At 46.3% G+C, this 19,748-nt stretch overlaps 2 protein-coding genes across 5 annotated transcripts; one reads left to right on the top strand and one right to left on the bottom strand.

Moving 5' to 3' along the window:
* Positions 1 to 937: 937 nt before the first annotated feature.
* Positions 938 to 5,552, bottom strand: LOC133903307 (ubiquitin domain-containing protein DSK2a-like). The gene is made up of 8 exons (XM_062344612.1): positions 5,157 to 5,552; positions 3,121 to 3,843; positions 2,728 to 3,020; positions 2,515 to 2,628; positions 2,384 to 2,442; positions 2,228 to 2,256; positions 1,455 to 1,547; positions 938 to 1,353 (listed from the first exon to the last, which is right to left on the bottom strand). The coding sequence occupies exons 1-8, from the start codon at positions 5,416 to 5,418 to the stop codon at positions 1,205 to 1,207; spliced, it is 1,722 nt and encodes a 573-aa protein (XP_062200596.1). The 5' UTR covers positions 5,419 to 5,552; the 3' UTR covers positions 938 to 1,204.
* A 4,712-nt stretch (positions 5,553 to 10,264) lies between these two features.
* On the top strand, positions 10,265 to 15,032 carry LOC133903860 (pentatricopeptide repeat-containing protein At3g02330, mitochondrial-like). Of its 4 annotated transcripts, XR_009907374.1 has the most exons (3): positions 10,265 to 13,209; positions 13,412 to 13,621; positions 14,033 to 15,031. XR_009907374.1 is itself a non-coding variant. In XM_062345332.1 (1 exon), the coding sequence occupies exon 1, from the start codon at positions 10,498 to 10,500 to the stop codon at positions 13,087 to 13,089; it is 2,592 nt and encodes an 863-aa protein (XP_062201316.1). In that variant the 5' UTR covers positions 10,266 to 10,497; the 3' UTR covers positions 13,090 to 13,663. The 4 variants fall into 4 exon arrangements, 1 of the variants encoding a protein (XP_062201316.1); XR_009907375.1 differs by having other exon boundaries at positions 10,266 to 13,621; positions 14,060 to 15,032; XR_009907376.1 differs by having other exon boundaries at positions 10,266 to 13,621; positions 14,111 to 15,031.
* The last annotated feature ends 4,716 nt before the right edge of the window (positions 15,033 to 19,748 follow it).

Here is a 19,748-nt window from a genome sequence, read left to right as displayed (position 1 = left end):
GTATAGATTTATCTATAGATGGATTAAATTAAAAACAGATTTTGGACTAGTGATGTTACAGGTGGTATTAGAACTTTAACTCTACTGAGCACATCAACCCTGAAGGGTTGGGGTGATAGATTGTGCGAAAATAGAGTGAACTTATGGCTCCTGAGGTAGTGGATATGGACATAGTGGAGCTGAATTGTAGACAAGTTTATCAAAAAGGGACACATTTGTGGGCCCGCCACTTTCTTCCTCGATCTCATGTGCCAACATCCTTCCGCCTTGTGTTAACCCAGGGGTGACTCACGGTTTCCGTTGCCACCTCCACGTCTACCCCTCCGGCGCCGGCGTCCACCTCCCAAGCCGCCGCACCCGGCATTCAGCTCACTGTTTCAACTTTTTGTCTCTCAGTTCGCTTCTTTTGTTTAGAAGCCACACAACAAGCCACATAGATGCACGTAGTGTTGATCACAAAACTTTACATGTGTATGTAAGAATTAAAAGTTCAAGTATTTGCCAACAGGCAAGCTTGTAGACAATCTGTTGCAGTACCTGTCTCCAAATTACGTGGCTTGGCTTGTAGCCAAACTTATTGAACTTATCGAGGATGATGTTACAAAACAAGGGGGACATACCATTTGCATGCACTGTAATAACCCTGCCTGGCCTGCAGGATGAACTTTCCAGAGGACATCAAAGTAATTTTTGGCAGCAATTTCTGTAGACACCATCCTACATCCTACATGGAGGCCGACCTAAGCAGGAAATTTAAATAGCAGCAGATCATTATGTCTGAAACTAAAGGCCTGCTAATGCGAAGTCGATAGTACAGCCATCAGACAAGGCAGCAGCCTCATCTATAGAACATGCCGGCATCAATAGACTTTCCAAGAGAGAACCATCAAATAACATGGATCAGATTGAGATGGATGGATAGATGGGGAAACAACAGTTGAAAAACTACAGGCATAATCTATGCGGTAATATTCGAACCATATGTATGTACACCAATCCCAATTGCAAATACAACACTGTAGAAACAAAGACATGACGACCATGTATGACAAAGTTAATGGCTGGTTGACTTCTTTTTTATTTTGTTTTTCAGGTTCTTCAGACTATGCACACTGCCTTCAAATTCGGGGGCTAGAAAAACAGTAAGCCAAACACTCTTTCGGATGTGCGAAATGGTGAACAGACAGCATCTGGCTCGCTTTAGCTACTGGCCAAGATTCCCGAGAAGGCGCTCCACCGCAGCATGCACATTCCCAGCAGTAGCGACCAGTGCTTGGATATTCTCTGCAGTGTCAATGAAACCCATTTCTTGGAGCTGAGTAAGCTGTGTTGCATACAGTTCCTCCGGTGGCACTGAAATTTTGAAAAGGGTGGTGAGATCACTGTTAATCATTACAGATCAACAGAAAGAAGTCAATAAGACCATACAAGTTCTTAAATAACTGTATACTAACCATTGGAAATATTTGGCACACCTAAGCCACCTCCTGAACCAAGCCCGCTGAGCATGCTCATCAAGGTGTCAAGATTAGCAGTTCCTCGCGTACCTGCAATTTTTTATTGCTCAACTAGAGTGATCTCATGAATTTTTCAAGTAAGAACTTAAGGTCAGTGTACAGCTGCACATCTAACATTGCTCCAGAATGGGGAACTCATTGAAGTTAGCCTAAACAGACTTAATGTTCACTTCGCTTTGGATGGCACGGTTCAGCAGCTGTAAAACTAGCTCAGCATGTTCAACACTTAACAAATTCACTTTAAGGGTTCCAGTGTTTCCAAATTGGCGGTCTAAAGGCCTAAGGAACTTGCCTACGTTTCCCAGTTATCAAATCCATGTGAATGAACAGTATTTAGTCATACACAAACTATTTTCTATATATTCATGCATCACCTCATACAGAACTTGAATCACTGACTGCTGATATAAATATTCCTGAAAAATTTAATGTTCTTATGCTATGAACCCGCAGCAGTTTGGCATTAAGAATAAACCGATCAATGCTTATCATTATGATGCTACAATTTATAGCCTAACTCATGGCAGGACTGGAACCTTGAGGAAAACACAGTAAATCAAGCACCATATGTAAAGCAAAGCAATTGTTGCTGTGCACAAGCAACACAACACAAAAGGGCAACTCAAAACTATTCCCATCAAAACCTGACATAGCTATATGCTAATCCAAGTGAAAAAAAATACGGTGCGTAAAAGTAACCGGAAATTTACCTGTGGCATTGCCTCCTTGGTTGCCATCCCTGAATTAAATCAAACAAATTGGAAGGAACTCAAAAAAACATAATAATGATACTGTATGATTTCTATTTCACAAAATGTAACAGAAATTAATAATAAGATATATGAAATTCAGGTACTGTTACTCACAGGCTAGGTTGATGTTGACCAAGCTGTCCTACTAAAGTCTGTTGAAATGAGAGTAATTGCTGAAAAAAGGGGACAAAACATTTAGTGTTAGTAAGAGATGGAAATAGTTAAAGGCTTATATCGTAACGTACCTGCAAAGTCTCTGGAGATGTCAACTGACGAAGAAATTCTGGATTTTGGAACATTTCCCTCAGCTGAGTATTTGATTCCATCAGGTTACGTGCATTTGGGTTGAAGTTAAGCAACTGTGGACAAATAGAGATTACGGAACGATCCTATGTTAGGATTCTAGCATCTCCAAAATCATACAAGAAAAGGTTGGCTCAAGTTGAATCATACTGTACCTGGTTCATGGTCTGTGGGTCAGACATAATGCTCTGCATCATCTGCATCATTGCGGGGTTTTGCAACATCTGACTCAAAAGAGAAGCATCAGGTGAACCACCAAGCGTACTACCCAAATCTGGTGAGCCCAACCCTCCTAGACCACCAGCGACACCAGCAGTTCTTGCATTACCAGCAAGACCACCGAGCAAACTACTCAAATCTGGTGAACCTAACCCTCCCAGGCCACCAGTGGTACCAGTTCTTGCACTGCCAGCAGGACCAGTCCGTGTTGCTCCTTGTGCACTCCCAGCTGGTGATTTAAGTAGGCAAAAAAAAATTTGTAACATGCACCATCAACAACAGAAGAAAAGTGAAAACATTCAAAACTACTCAAAGTATTCAAAACCTACCATTGGGGCTCCAGGGATTTGGAAGTGGATTAGTATTTGGAGCAGGGATTCCTGTTGTCGACTCTAAGCCAGGAGTTGGAGCATTTGTTGCAGGTTGGCTGGGTTGGTTAGACCCCTGATTGCCAAGAAGAGCTGCAAATGGGTTTGAAGCTGTGTTGCCTTCCCCGCCCATTGTTGTTGCATTTAGGAAAGGCTCCTGGACAGTTTCATACATGCGTCGGAGCATATTAAACCCTTCAGGAGAAGATTCAATGTTGCTCATAGCTCTGTCTGTGTTCCGCATCATCTCCCTCATAATTTCCGGGTTTCGAGCTGCTTCAAGGGTCTGGCGGAGGACACTTGGGTCATTGAGCACATGGGCCAGATCTGGATTCTGATCCATGATCTCGCGCATTTGGGGGTTGTTCATGATCATATCACGTATTAAATCAGGGTTATTCATGAGATTTTGCATCGCTGGCATATTCATTATTTCCCTCATTAGGTTGGGATTCTGGCTTAAATGCTGCTCAACTTGCTCTAATTCTGGAAATCCTGAACCAAATACACCTGATGACCTGCCACTTCTTGGAGCACCAACACCTGGAAGTAGGCCTCCCAGGCCACCTGCTGGGCCACTGCTAGGAGTAGTTGTAGCATGGGGGCTGACAGCAGCAGGTGCAGTCGGTGCAGCCGGTGTAGCAACACCACGCACCAAGTGAATTGTGTGATCTGTCTCAACACCTAAAAAATACAAGAAGCATGAGTAACTAAAAATGCTTAATAATTCCAAGATTTAAATTGCAGGTCAATTAAAATAGAAAGAAAGAGAATGCTCCTACATCTGATGTAAACAAATGCAAAAGACCTCCCAGTGACAATACCTACAGAATTTATATACATGTGCGAAAGGCAATGCATTTTGCGAGTATGCCATAAATCTATAGTAGCACCAAATATGTAATTTCCAATGCATAAAAGGCCACTACACTGCAAATGTACAGATCATAATAAATCCACAGCACTAAAAAAACACATCTTACTTTCATTGAACAACACAATCATTTAGTGTATGATTCTCACTACCTACATGATAAAAAACAGATATGGCAGGGCCATTCACAGGAGAGAAGACCATGGGTGATATGAACCCCTCATTTAGTTTTACCAAATAGAACTTGATCAACCAATAACTGCTAGGGAATCTATCAGATGTACATTGAATTCCAGTTATTTTGGTTGCAATGACCATCACAACATATAACTTCAGGAAACTTGAGAACTTTACAAAAACAGAACGAATCAGTATAATCTCCGTTGGGAACACATATCTGAATATTCAAGCGCCACAGAAGGCTCTAAATATAGTGAATTAACACGTTAAGAAAAACTATCCAGGCCCATGGAAAATAGTATATTAAAAAATTGCACTTGCTACATTCGATTGATATCAGTTACTTACATCTGTACCCTGTAAATTATATTCAAGAATCAAGTGTACTCTAGCAAAACATTACGAATAATAATAACATAACTCCCCATGTGCCAATCATAAGATAATATACCAAATTTCGCTTGACCTGCCAGCCCATCCAAGGGAGAACATTCATGTCCACCTATCAATACATACCTAGATATGCACAACCAGCAGTAGCTAATATGGCTCGATAACGTAGATTGTATGCGAGTCACGACAAGAGAAGCTACCCTCTGCTTCATCTACTGCTAGGATGTAATTTATATCATCTAAGTTAACGGTATACGTTACAATCAACACACTACACTACACTATTTGCATCACCGGATAACACGTGTATCAGCTAGTGCAATGCATGGTAAATCTACCACATAGTTACATGCATAGCAAAGGGAAACCAAATGCAGAATCTAGCCACCATCAATGCACTACAGCCACACAGGCACGCATTGCGCCGACGACCCGAACCGTGCATAATTCACAACCACGCCGCCGAATTCATGGACCCAACCGGCCAATCCCACCCCCACGAGGTCAAATCGCGAGCTATTTTTACTCTATCCATTAGCGTGGCACGCACCGTAGCTTTCTAGGGTTTGCTCGTCCTTGAGGACGCGGCCCTTGTAGATCAGGCGCTGCTGCGGCGCCGGCACGTCGCAGCTCCCTGCCACGACGTCCTTGAACGCCCCCACCGCGGCGCCCAGGTCGGCCCGCACCGTGAACTTGGCGCCGTTCGCGCACCGGATATGCAGAATCGCCTCCGCCGCAGCCGACGCCGCCGCGGCAGCAGGCGGGGACTCTCCGCCGTCGCCGCTACCGGCGCCCTCGCCGCCGCCTGCCATGCCCTCCGAACCTAGCGCCCCGATCCGGTCGCGTCGGCGGTCGCAGCTCCGATTGGGGTTTGGCGTGTGCGCGTGAGCTGCGAGTTTTTTTTTTTTTCCTCTTCCCCCCTGCTTGCAAGAAAATAACTGAAAGAAGAACGGCATCATCTGTGACGCGAGGTATTTAAGAAGCCCTGCAAATGGGGTGGAATCCAACGACCCAAGCCCAACCCAACCCGACCCAAACCCAACCCAATCCAATGACTAATTAGTTAATTCAGTTAAACTAGAATAAATCTACAAAGAATTGACGTGAGCGATCCGTGGATATTCGTAATCAAAATGACTAATTAGTTAATTCAGTTAAATTAGAATAAACCAACAAATTATTTTACATCCGTCCCTAACACTCAGAGAACTCAGTCCCACCCAAGACAAAGAACAACTATGTAAAATTGTGAATCCAACCTAAACTAACCCATCAATTTTTCTTTAACAATATTCACTAACCAATTTTCCACCTAATTTCAGCTAATGTGCAACAAATAGTTAGGTGGCTCGGCAGCATGTGTCGTGGAAGAACTGTAATACTGAATTGTTTGAGAAAAAAAACAGAGAGAGAGTTGACCAAATTTTGACTTTTTGATCCGAGGCTCGTACCGACGATCGGAGACCGTGGTTGCGTTCATCTCGTCGAGACGAACCCATTTTGCTATTCATATGTCCGTTCCGGGCACTTTGAGACCCGTAGCGAGCCCAATAAATTTAGACCGTTCGTTGTTTTGAAAAATAATAATAAAAAAAAAAGAGATAAAGCCGGATGGATCGGTCATCACCCCGACCCATCCAGAGCTTTCGAGCGTGCCGTCGCTCTCTCTCTCTCGCGTCTCTCTCTCCTGCGTCTGCACCGAGCCTGTCGTCGGTCTGCTCCTGCCGCTGCTGTGCGGTGCTGCGCCGCCGGCCGCCGTCTCCTCCACCGGGCCAGCACAACGCAGCCGCTGTGCCGCGCTCGCCGTGCTGCTGCTGCGCGCGCTGCTGCCGTGCGCAGTCGCCGCACCGCTACGCCGTTCCCGCCGCCGGCGCCGCCGCCTGCCTGCGCCGTGCGCCTGCTCCGGCCGCCGCGGGCTCTCCCTCTCTCTGTGGCCTGGCCGAAGAAGCAGCAGCAGCCGCCGGCCAGCCGGCCGAAGCAGCGCCGAGTGGAGAGCCAGGAAGAAGGAAAAAAAAGGGGGAAAAAAGAAGAGAGAGGAAAAAGGTGAAAATTTTGGATTTTCGTCGCATTCATCGTCAATCCTTCGAATGTGATTTCTCAGTAATTCTTAGATGTTTGTGGTTGGACTAAATTAAATTAATCAATTCCTGTCGTATTATTTCATGTGATTAATAGTCTGTTTCGTTTCGATAATCATTATTGATTCGAAGATACGACATCCGAGTCGAAGTATTCTTTTCGTTCATCGAAGCGAAGTCTAATTAGTGAGAATTTTGGTTCGACTCTGAATTGGAAATAATGTATCATTTCATGTGATACGGTTTTCTGTTCGATTTTTCGAAATATAGGCGTATACGCGACGTTTTCAGGCGTAGGATTGACGCTTCATATTTTATGTGTTTTAAATGTGTTTTAGTTCTAATAGTATGCCTGTACAGGTGGTACTATTTCCGGACGTTCTTGATCGAATTTTCTTCATCGTCGGTAAAGGCAAGTGAATGTATTGTATGACTATGCTTTAACCTAATATTGGGTTGCCTACATTCTTTAATTACAGTGCATTCATCTAATCTGAATGACTGATTATGGGCTGAGTACTATGTTGTTTACGTTTCCAGAAGTTTACTCGATGATTGATTTATGAAGTGCAGTAGGCATGATATGCCATTCTGCAGTTGTTCATTAGTGTTGTATGCAATGTTTTTTTTTGAAGTCTCAAGCATATTCCGGAAGTTATGTTGGTTATGCTTGAAGCACGTCATACATATACATCTCATGCATTGGAAGTTTGTCGTCGTCTTCTGGCTGCGACCGTACCGGTACAGTACCGTATGTCACCCGAGGAGGGGTACGGTGCACACCCTTACGTTACCCGAGGAGGGGTAAGGGTGAGAAGAGCATGTCATGTGCATGGTTATGTCTTCTTGTGAAATTCAATGAATTATTCATATCAAATCTTATTTCCTTTAGTTAGCGTGTATATAGATATATATGCGGCTCTGAAGGCTTATACCAACCGAATGCTAAAATGTTTAATGTTATCGTTGGACTTGCTTAGTCATAACTGTTTCTCCTAGTGTTGACGGTCTGTTTCATTACTAGTTTCTATTTAGAATTGTTAGCACATTCAACTGTGGCTAAATAGCTTTTTGTTAAAGTACCTTTCACTTGCTGAGATTTTTGAATCTCACCCGTGTTTTCTTTACAGGTATGTTTAGATGTTGACGTGCATTTTGGGAATGGATCTCAGTAGTTGCACACACTAACTTATCACGATGTCGATAGCTCAACCGGTGTATACAAGTGGTGTGTCTGATGGTCCGTCGTTTGTTTTTGTTTATGTTGTGGTACGACGCTGGTAGCGTCGCGGCAGACTCTATGTATATGCTGGTCATATCTGTTTCTGCCTGCCTGTGATATTTCTTTTGGTCAGTTATACCTCTCTATAGAGAAAATACTGCCAAAATTTCTTTTTTTTAAAATAAATAGGCTTGGTTGTAAAGTAGGTTGTTACAAGAACGCTAAAATTTGGACACTAGATTCACTAGGAAAAGTCATATGAAAACAGAAAATAATGATAAATGAATGGAAAATAAGAAAAAACAAAAAGAGAAATTAGAAAATAATCAAAAATAAATAAAACAAATAATTATTAAAAAAAACCCACATGAACAATCGTTGTGTTGGAATGTGGCTCATTTAAAACTCATTTATGAGAATGCAAAGTAAGAAGGTTTAGTTCCGTATTGCCAAGCAAGGGGATGTAGATCAACTTAAATACTTGAGTTCTCTCGTCTCTTTGAAATAGAGAAAATGAGAAAGAGAGAGTATTTTTGCTATATTCACACGCACGAGCGTATTCGCGTATTTTTCGCGTGAATATCCGCGTGACTTGCGACTTGCGGCCATGGCGTGGCGTGACAGCACAAAATTGCAAGCCATTTTGCTGCTCTCCCTTTTTAATTATGATCAATGTCGTAATTAGTCGTTTTAATCGTGATCAATGTCTTAATTCTGAGATTTATTGATCAGTTATGGAGGTAGCAATTAGTGGGCAATTTATGAGAGAAAACGGGTCAAAGAGGGCAGCCATTTCCCTATAAATCCTAGAGAAGTCCAGGCTTTTGAGAATAGATCTCTCTACTCCACATTTTCTTCTCCACCCATCCAGATCACTGTCTTGTGTGTTGTGCTGCCGGATCTCGCCGGCCCTTCTCCTTGCCGTGCACAAGGTTGGAGAGTGAGCGGTATCTCCGAGCCTCTGCCGTCATGAAGCCCGCACGAGGGGACGGCAATAAGGTTTCTGGGCAATGCACCTGCGCGACCGCTCTGCACTACTTCATCTACGATCTGCACGGCAGCGAATCGACACATCATCAACTTCATCCATTCGTCAACCCGACTGTGAGTTCTTGATGAAACTGATGGATTTTTAGTATTGTTGCTTACTGCTAGGGTTAGAAGTATGTTCATTTGTTATAGATTATGAAATATGCTTTTCTATAAAATCTGGAATTAGATTTTTGCGCATATTACCAACACGTTGATGCACTGAAGGCACATTCAGCCTAATACCAAATTACACAAATTTAGTTACATAAACAAATTATCACAAAATTACTGTAAATAGAAAAAAAATCAAATTACATATTTGCCCCTTACCTAAGCTGGGCCCTAGGTCGGCACCCTTATCACTTTGGCCCAGAGTCGGCCCTTGCATGGAGAAGCTTGAGAGTTGGAGAACGAGAGGAGGGACCAACGTTGGTCCTCTATGCCTTCATAGTGAAGTACCTATCGTCAGTCCATGTGAGATCAGAAATTAGAGGATAACCAATAGAATGAATGAATCCATTCGACCATTAAAAAGTATGAACACATTCTAACTGCACCTAACTTGTTTTTCCTGCAAATCCAAACTAACTCAACTCTGGTAGCCATATTAACACCATCCAAAGCAAACCCAATTGAGAACCCAACCCGAAAGCCCCGCTTCAACCAATATAGCGATGGAGAACGTGTCAGGCGTGACATGGAGTTATGTCACGCTGTATAGTGGGGTCGTCTAGGCTGTGGACCGGGCGCGTGATGGCCGATGCAGAGAAGGTTCTAGGCCTAGGCGCACGCTATTGCCAATAGGGGAGGTTACTCTTTCCTTTCGTGGAACGGGTCTATGTATAGTTTTGGGTGTTTAGGTGTGGATTACGTGAATATGATTCCGTAGAATAGATAGGGTGGCTCTTGATCTCTGCGATTAGATGCAGACGGACTATTGACCATGGAGATTGGAGCTCCACTCTCTGAGCAAAAAATATGAACTCCTCGTATGGTTCTGGATGACTAGTAAAGTCTGCGATGGCGCTTCTCCTCTGATGCTAGTGGATGGCAAAGTGGCCAGGAAACGGCTCGAGTAGGGTTTTAGGAACACGAAAAATACACTTAGGACATACAGACGTATGATTTATCAAAATCGTTTATTTGTATTGAGATTTGTACTATCAGAATAGATAAAAAAATTATTAAATATATAAGAGGATCACCAGATAAATATAATCTAGATATGATGAATGGATAATCGAGATAGACTATACATTTTCTCTTACCCTGACTATGGTACAGAGAAGCACAGCAGGCGTGACAAATGTGGCAGAGAACAACGAGATGGAAGATGTATAGGAAACTATGGGCCGCACGATATCTAAAGCCCAGTAGCTAATCCCCACGAGCCGCTTGATTCCCGTGGCCATTTTCGAGCAAGGTCGTGCGCCCGCCAATGGCGCGGGCTGCGGCGCGGCAGTGGCAGCTTCCACGGTTCTCCGCTCCTCCACCTATCGCGTCGCCTCCCATTAGCACATGACCTCCACCTCCCGCGTCGCGTGCTCCCCGAGCTCCCGATGTCGCGGCCGCCTACGCCCGCGCCGGGGCCGGGGCCCCTCGCCAACGCCTCCTTCTCCCGCCTCTTCCAGCACTGCGCCCAAGCCGGCCGCGCGGCACTCGCCGCGGGCCGCACCGCGCACGCGCGCATGCTCGTGTCCGGGTTCGTCCCCACGGCCTTCGTCTCCAACTGCCTCCTCCAGATGTACGCGCGCTGCGCGGGCGCCGCCCGCGCGCGCAGGGTGTTCGACGCGATGCCCCACAGGGACACGGTCTCGTGGAACACCATTCTCACGGCGTACTCTCACGCGGGGGACATCGACACAGCGGTCTCGCTGTTCGATGCGATGCCTGACCCGGACGTCGTGTCATGGAACGCGCTGGTGTCGAGCTACTGCCAGCGTGGCATGCTTCGGGAGTCGGTGGGCTTGTATCTCGAGATGGCTCGCCGCGGTGTTGCCTCCGATCGGACGACGTTCTCTGTCCTGCTGAAGGCGTGCGGTGGTTTGGAGGACTTGGCGCTCGGTGTTCAAATCCATGCGTTGGCAGTGAAGACGGGCCTAGAGGTTGATGTCCGGACCGCGAGTGCTCTTGTGGACATGTATGGCAAGTGCAGGAGTTTGGAAGACGCACTGTGCTTCTTTCGTGGTATGCCTGAGAGAAACTGGGTCTCGTGGGGTGCAGCTATCGCTGGATGTGTTCAGAATGAGCAGTACACGCGTGGGCTGGAGTTGTTCGCGGACATGCAGAGGTTGGGACTCGGGGTGAGCCAGCCGGCTTATGCCAGTGTCTTTAGATCCTGCGCAGCAATGTCATGTCTGAGCACTGCTAGGCAGTTACATGCGCATGCCATAAAGAACAAGTTTAATTCTGACCGTATTGTTGGGACAGCCATTGTGGACGTGTATGCTAAGGCTAATAGCTTGGTCGATGCTAGAAGGGCATTCTTTGGTTTGCCCAACCATACCGTGGAGACATGCAATGCCATGATGGTTGGGCTTGTACGTGCAGGGCTTGGAGTTGAGGCCATGGAACTGTTTCAATTCATGATCAGATCTGGCATTGGTTTTGATGTAGTCAGCTTGTCAGGTGTTTTCAGTGCTTGTGCTGAGGTTAAGGGGTATTTTCAAGGGTTGCAAGTCCACTGCTTAGCAATTAAATCAGGTTTTGATGTGGACGTTTGTGTCAGAAATGCAGTTCTTGATCTGTATGGGAAGTGCAAAGGATTGGCAGAAGCATACCTTATCTTCCAGGAGATGGAGCAAAGAGATTCGGTCTCTTGGAATGCTATTATTGCGGCTCTTGAGCAAAATGAGCGCTATGAGGATACTATAGCTCATTTTAATGAAATGCTGCGCTATGGTATGGAACCTGATGATTTCACTTATGGTAGTGTTCTTAAGGCCTGCGCAGGTTTACAATCTTTAGAGTATGGATTGATGGTTCATGACAAAGTTATCAAGTCGGGACTTGGTTCAGATGCTTTTGTAGCGAGCATTGTCATTGACATGTACTGCAAGTGTGACATGATTATGGAGGCTCGGAAACTTCATGACAGAATTGGGAGGAAGGAACTTGTTTCGTGGAATGCCATCATTTCAGGATTTTCACACAGCAAACAGAGTGAAGAAGCACAGAAATTCTTCTCGAAGATGCTATATATGGGACTAAAGCCTGATCATTTCACATATGCAACTGTTCTTGATACTTGTGCTAACCTGGCCACCATTGAGCTCGGGAAACAGATCCATGTTCAGATTATCAAGCAGGAAATGCTAGGAGATGAATACATATCCAGCACTCTTGTAGACATGTATGCTAAGTGTGGAAACATGTCAGACTCGCTGCTAATGTTTGAGAAGGCACAAAAACGGGATTTCGTGTCATGGAATGCTATGATATGTGGCTACGCACTCCATGGCCAAGGAGTAGAAGCACTCAAGATGTTTGAGAGGATGCAAAAAGAGAATGTTGTGCCCAATCATGCAACTTTCGTTGCAGTGCTTCGGGCATGCAGCCATGTTGGGCTGCTGGACGATGGATGCCGCTACTTCCATCTGATGACCACCTGCTACAAATTGGAACCACAACTGGAGCACTTTGCTTGCATGGTGGATATACTAGGACGCTCAAAGGGCCCACAGGAAGCTCTGAAGTTTATCAGTAACATGCCTTTTGAAGCAGATGCAGTCATATGGAAGACTCTCCTAAGCATTTGCAAGATCCGTCAAGATGTCGAGGTGGCTGAACTTGCTGCCAGCAAAGTTCTACTGCTGGATCCTGACGATTCTTCAGTTTACATTCTTCTCTCAAATGTATATGCAGAATCAGGGAAATGGGTTGATGTTTCAAGGACAAGAAGGCTAATGAGGCAGGGGCGGCTGAAGAAGGAACCTGGTTGTAGCTGGATTGAGGTGCAAAGTGAAATGCACGGTTTCCTTGTAGGAGATAAGGTCCATCCGAGATCGAGGGAGCTATATGAGATGTTGAGTGATTTGATTGCTGAGATGAAACTCTCTGGATATGAGCCTGATTCAGCTTCTGTTGTTGAGGTTGATGAAGAGGGGTGTGCATCTGAGCAAGATGACTTACTTGGAATTGTTGGTGATTAATCTGTTTTTTGTAAAAAGTTTCAGTCTACTAATTTATGAAGCTCTGAGAATACATATAAATTTAGGAACCGAGTCTAGCTCAGTTGGTGGGAGGTGTGGGTGAACACCTCCATCATCCAGGTTCAAGTCCTCTTTAACTCGAATTTGGGTGCCTATTTCTTATTATTTACAATGTCACCTAGTTCCTCCTAGGTTGGTCAAGTTTTTTTTAGAATACATATAAATTTGACAAATTCCTCAGCAGAAATCGTGGTACTAGAAAGGATGCTGAGGCAGAAACACTGTTTCCCATGGTCATCTCACTTGCTCTTATTGATCTTAGGAATGCATGCAACGGACAGCTGTTGGCATGAAAACATATAATGACGAGATTCTAAAACAGAATTTGAAGATGTTATGCTTTTTGGCCAGAAGTTTGTTGAGAAGCTTTGGAAATATACAAAGAGAATTCAGGTTCATCAGTTGTCCAGAGAAGATACAAGGTCCTGTTGTTGAGATTCAAGCATTGGCCAGCCCTAATTGTAACAAAGAGGTATAATTTTATACAAGGTTCAAGATTATTTATACTTCATTACATCTGAATGCATTTTGTATTTCCTATAGCTATAATCATTGTTGGCTATTTAGGCAACTTGAAACACGATAACACACATGGGTTACTGAAAGAATATGCTTCTAGATATTGCTTTTCAGAATAGTGAATGTTCTGCTCAATCGGCAACCTTCATCAGCTGCATACCTCAACTTGTGAAACATTACACTGCACTTATAATTTGGTAGTACCAGTAGCATATTACATTGAATTAAAAAACAATAGTTCCTGTATCATATTTGAAATATCACATTCCCAGTTTATTGATCATAGGTATTTTTTTAGTCATCTCAATAAGGCACACAACTTTGTAAGAATGCCCTATAACATTACATTCTAATGTACTCACAGTAAAATATCGGCGTCGGGAAATCGCAGAAGTTATACAGGCAAGGATGTAAACATAACTGGATGAATTGCCACTTGCAGTACATATCTGGAGTGAACCGGAATGCTTATCAAATTCAGCGAGCGGGCGTTATCATTTCTATATCGAACATCATCGGTTGTTTGAGTCTATGATCGACGTTGGAATAGAGTAACTACCAGCTTTTGGCACTTTGCTGATCAGAAAAGGATCCGTCGAGTTCAGTGGTTGGGAAGGATCCAAACCGAGCATAGCATTCTTAATTTTGTCCTGAACCCGAAGCACGTTAACCTTTGTCTGTGCTTGAGCCTGATGTTTGGACAAACCATGGCGGTCCTTTTACTCTTTTTCCTGAGAGGAGTTCATGCTCGTGTTGGGATTCAGTGAGCAGCATTCGACTCTTCTCGCTTCGTTGCCGCTGCACATCAGCAGAGCGCGGGTGTGCCTCAATCTTCATCAGACGTGAACGGATGCTGTTACGCATGATGGTGTGCGTCGTCTGCATCGTTGTGGCCGAGACATCACGCGGCCTGCTGTCACATACCTCAAGTGCCTGACAAGAATTACTCAACGATTGTATTGGATCTCACTCACTCCAGGATACAATTCAGAGGTAATAGAGATGGACGGAGGAGGGAGGGGTAGAAGAGAGGATACGTAAGTTCGAGAAGGTTCCAAGAAGAGGCACAGGAGAGGGAGGAGAGGTGGAAGAAGGGCAGTTAAACATTCTATTCGGTACCCTTCTCGGTCGCTGCTTGCCTTTTGTAGTCCACACCTTTCCCGGTGGCTAGCCCACATGTCAGCCTACTCCTTTGGGCCCGTTTGGTTGGTAACTAGCTTTGCTATAAAACTTTATCTAAGGTTAGTCTTGTCACACTTTTTTTTAAAAAAAATGACCGATTAACATTAGAAAAGCTTTGACAAAAAAAGAAAAATTCTATGATGAGTGGACTAGGAAGCTAAGAAGTTAGGTAAGCTGAAATTATGACAGCAGCTAAATACTGACTAAGAAAATTATGGTTAACTAATCTTAGGCGTGGCAGCCTTAGTTACCAACCAAATAGACCTTTAGTCTTACATTGGTCATTCCACTAGCCCATCAAGTCACGGAGCAAGTCAGCCCATGACGCAGTTTCTATTGTCGTCTCCATCCTCCGCTCCGGCGATCCTCCATTCCACCCTCGTTCTCACCCAGCCCTCCTCAGCCTTTGGTGACTCGTGCCGTGAAATCTGCGACCGTTGCCTCAACCACGCTAACACGTCGACGGTCTGTCACGAGAACGAGGGTAACGTTTATCGGTGGTTCCATCCAAAGTTACTTTTTCAATTCGAAGTTTTTGCGGTCTTTCATTAACATGGATACTGGGTCCATCCAAACGTGTTACCTATTGGGAACCTTGGCGTACATAACATACCATCATCACAAAATTATAAATTTTAGGTCATTTATTCATAGAAAATCGTGTTATTTCTCAAAGTAAGCTCTTGAATTTGTACCATCTAACGCATGTGTGCGCTTTGGACAGTACAGAATAGATGCCTTTCCTGTCATCCTGTGGGCACTATGACAAGAATTCCTTCTTTTGGTTTTGGTTTTGCAAGTGAATGCAACTAAGATTCTGTAGGTTAAAACAATCTACCCTGATTTTGGATGGATAGCCTGCTACTATCACTATTAACTCTGATGCTCGACCCGACAAGTATGTGGTAGCTGCTGACCTTTCTGACCGTGCCAAAATGTCATTTGCAGAGGTTTCCCTCCTTAGAATATATAGAATTGATTCATTATATTTGTGTAATTTCAAATAAATCATAAATGTTCAATCATATGAAAACGGTAGTGTATTTTTAGTCTCATATTTCTAGTGGAGATAAAATGAGACTAACTTAAAAGAGATTCTCTCATCTCCTACTTACTATGCGTGGATGAGAAGACTAGAAGAACACACACGTGCGTTTGCGCCTCTTGTAGGGACGGAGAGCGTGGGTGCGTAGCACCTGCATGAATGGTCCATCAAAATCAGGTTCATGTGTGGGGTTTTTTTTTTTTGCAGTTTTATTCTTTTTGCTGCGTTGGTAAACAGATAAATATATAAAAATTGTGTCGGTTAAAAGTCCGATCATAACGCGTAACAGAGTTCGATCATGACGTGTCTCAACTGTGCGATTCTCCTCTATATATATATCTGCCAAACGCTGCCACAAAACATAGACGCAATTAGTGTTTTACCAATTTCTCTCTGCTGCGCCATCGCACGTAGTTTACTCTATCCCGTTGCACTGGCGTGCACCGACGAATAGGAGAGCAGGTTTTCGGAACCCGTTGCTCTTAGGATCATGCATGGGAGAACACGAATAAGATTTTTTAGAAGCGCTCGGCGCGACTGCTCATGATATGCTTCATTTACATCATCGTGATCTACTTAGACTATTTTATCTTCATCATCGTCTACTGCTTTGACGTCACGAGAGCCTCTGTATCTCACGTTGCTATCAGGTATGCATATTGCGGTCTATTTTAATTAACTAATCAGAGTTTGTCGAAACTGTGTCGGGGATCATCAAATGTGTCGGGATCATCGAATCTAGTCAAAATCCTACTCGGATCTAGTCACGGCTCGTCGGAGCTAGTAAAAAACTAGCAGTAATCTATTACTTGTATCTATTCTATTTATATTATATTTAGAAATTAAATTAAACTAAATCCAAAAGTGCTATTTTATCCGACATCCCATCCTGACGATAGCAACCCCGGGGAGACGACATGGCAACCGCTGCAGGCCAGCGCACACGCCGGTATTGCCACGCTGCAATCCATGCAGCAAGCCAGCCAACAGGAAAAGCAGCAACAAACGTGCCGCCCGCACGGGGACGGGGACGCAGCCGGATGCCGCGCGAGGCTTGCGCCGGAACGGAAAGATGAGGAGCTGGAGAAGCGCTGCCACTTGCGAAAACCGCAAGCGCAAGCGCGCTCCCGGAACGGCACACCGGGACGCGGCGTCGGCGTCGGCGCCGCACCAGGTTTACGGCCGAAGCTTTGCGGAGAGAACAGAAAACAGAAAACAGCCGGCGACACCGGCGTAAGTATCCGCGTTGGAAGCTCAACTGCCCGAGGGCCGAATCGCACGCGCATACAGGTCAGGCAAAGAGTCAAACATGCAGTGAATGAAATGGCTGTGGTGCCATGGGTACGGGACAGGTGATCACCGAGTCAACCCTATTGTTTAAGGTTTGTCTGGCTGACCGAGTCAGCCTGCGTGCATGCATTTCAGGAACCGGTTGGGCGTCACTGCTCCTCCTGCAACCGCAAGCATGGAGCAGCTCTGCGGTAGTAATTGGGAGGTCGTTGCTCGTTCGTTAGCAACTGCAAGTCAGGATCGGAGAGCCAGGTGCCAGCCACCGTCGAACGTTGTACGTATGGATATCCAGCGGTATTAAGGCCGGTTCGGTTTCCCACTGCTATAGCATCCCAAAAACACTGTAGCACTCAAATTTGCAGTGCTGCAGTATCGAGGAGAGATAATCTGCACTCCAAATTTGCTGAAATCCTGTAGCAACCGCAATACTATTTATAGAGGTTGACTGTGGGTTCGAAGGGAGTAAAAGAGTAATAGAAAGTAAAAAATATAGTAACTACTGGAGATAGAAAAAATAAAAAGTACTATAATAATATAAGATAATATTATAATAATATTATAGAGAATAAATTTTTAAGTAAATATTTGTCGGAGAGTGAACTCCTGTCGCAGGGATCCCGAGAGACCCCTTTTTAGAGATTCGGCCGGGGGATGATCCTGGAAAAACTTGTTTGGGAAATAAGCGGGAACGGAAATAAATGCGATGGCTGGCGGGAGACGATCACCCTAATGCAAGAAAAAGTGGGTACGCCGGGTTTTAGACAGGTTCGGGCCGCACGGAGGCGTAACACCCTACTCCTGTATGAACACTATATTTATCCTTGAAGGGAATTCTTCAAGGAGGTATCTGGTTCTAAGGGGAGAGCTGTTTACAAAGAGCTTGAGGCTCTTATGTTCTAGCTTAACTTGAGCTGGTTCGAGTGTCTGTCGATCTATCTTTGGCCTGGTTCGTCGGAGATTGTTGGTCGTCTGGTGGTCGGGGGCCTTTTTTTCCTTTTATAGGCGCGCCGACCCCAACATATCCTGAATGGGAAAGAGGGGACGCGAATGCCAAGGTGCCACGGAGAAAGGCGTAATCATTTCATTTTGGCGAAGTGACAGGGGCGGTGGAGAAATACGGCGCGCATTCGACCACCAGCCGCTGCGGAAGCCTCGGGGCGCCCTAAAAGGGGCCCACCGGTCAGCCTCAGAGGTGCCCAGTGCGCCCACCCTGTCTTGTTCTTCTGCCAGGGCAGGGTGGCAGGCGGAGTGCTTCGATTCTGGCAACGTTATCCCGAGGCACCTGGATGAAACGGGACGGGACCCGTGCATTTAATGGACCCACGGCCCCCTGCTAGTGCATGGCAGGGTCTGACACTGGGGCGTGGGCAGCTGAGAATGTCAGGATGTCAGGATGTCAGACCGCGCGTGCCTATTAAATGCGGCATTGGGCCTTTGACTGGATGACACCCTGACGACGGGACCCTTCGGGTCGTTGAATGATCTTGCGCGAACCTTCGGGGCACCGAGTCCTCGGGGGCTGCCACGTGCAGCCCCGAACACTCTCTCCCGAGTACTGCGGTGGGACCTTCGGGGCACCGAGTCCTCGGGGGCTGCCACGTGCAGCCCCGAGCACTCTCTCCCGAGCACTTCGGTGGGACCTTCGGGGCACCGAGTCCTCGGGGGCTGCCACGTGCAGCCCCGAGCACTCTCTCCCGAGCACTTCGGTGGGACCTTCGGGGCACCGAGTCCTCGGGGGATGCCACGTGCAGCCCCGAGCACTCTCTCCCGAGCACTTCGGTGGGGCCTTCGGGGCACCGGGTCCTCGGGGGCTGCCACGTGCAGCCCCGAGCACTCTCTCCCGAGCACTTCGGTGGGGCCTTCGGGGCACCGGGTCCTCGGGGGCTGCCACGTGCAGCCCCGAGCACTCTCTCCCGAGCACTTCGGTGGGACCTTCGGGGCACCGAGTCCTCGGGGGCTGCCACGTGCAGCCCCGAGCACTCTCTCCCGAGCACTTCGGTGGGGCCTTCGGGGCACCGGGTCCTCGGGGGCTGCCACGTGCAGCCCCGAGCACTCTCTCACGAGCACTTCGGTGGGACCTTCGGGGCACCGAGTCCTCGGGGGCTGCCACGTGCAGCCCCGAGCACTCTCTCCCGAGCACTTCGGTGGGACCTTCGGGGCACCGAGTCCTCGGGGGCTGCCACGTGCAGCCCCGAGCACTCTCTCCCGAGCACTTCGGTCTTAGTATTTGGACCCTGCAGATCATCGGGGAACTAGGGTGCTCGGGAACCAGAGGCGGCGGCCCCGAGCACCTTCTCCCGGGACTTAGCTTTTTCTTACCTCGCAGGGTGGTGACATGTGGTGGATAGCCGGCCTGGCCTCGGGACTTAGGGACCCCTGGTTCTGAATATACCGACAATATTGGAGATGAAATAAGAGCAGCGACCATGCCTCGTGGGACAAAGTTCGCTTGTCTCCCGCAGGCCAGCTGCAGGCGCTGCTGTGACGGAGAGAGAGCAGGCGCCGGAGCCAGAGCCGAGCCTGCCTGCTGCGACGGCGGAGGCCGGCATAGGATCGGCGGAGG

The sequence above is a fragment of the Phragmites australis genome, chromosome 21, assembly GCF_958298935.1.
Source record: "Phragmites australis chromosome 21, lpPhrAust1.1, whole genome shotgun sequence".
NCBI lineage: Eukaryota > Viridiplantae > Streptophyta > Magnoliopsida > Poales > Poaceae > Phragmites > Phragmites australis.
The sequence above is the reverse complement of the archived record's forward strand: the minus strand, read 5'-3'. Positions and strand labels throughout refer to the sequence as shown.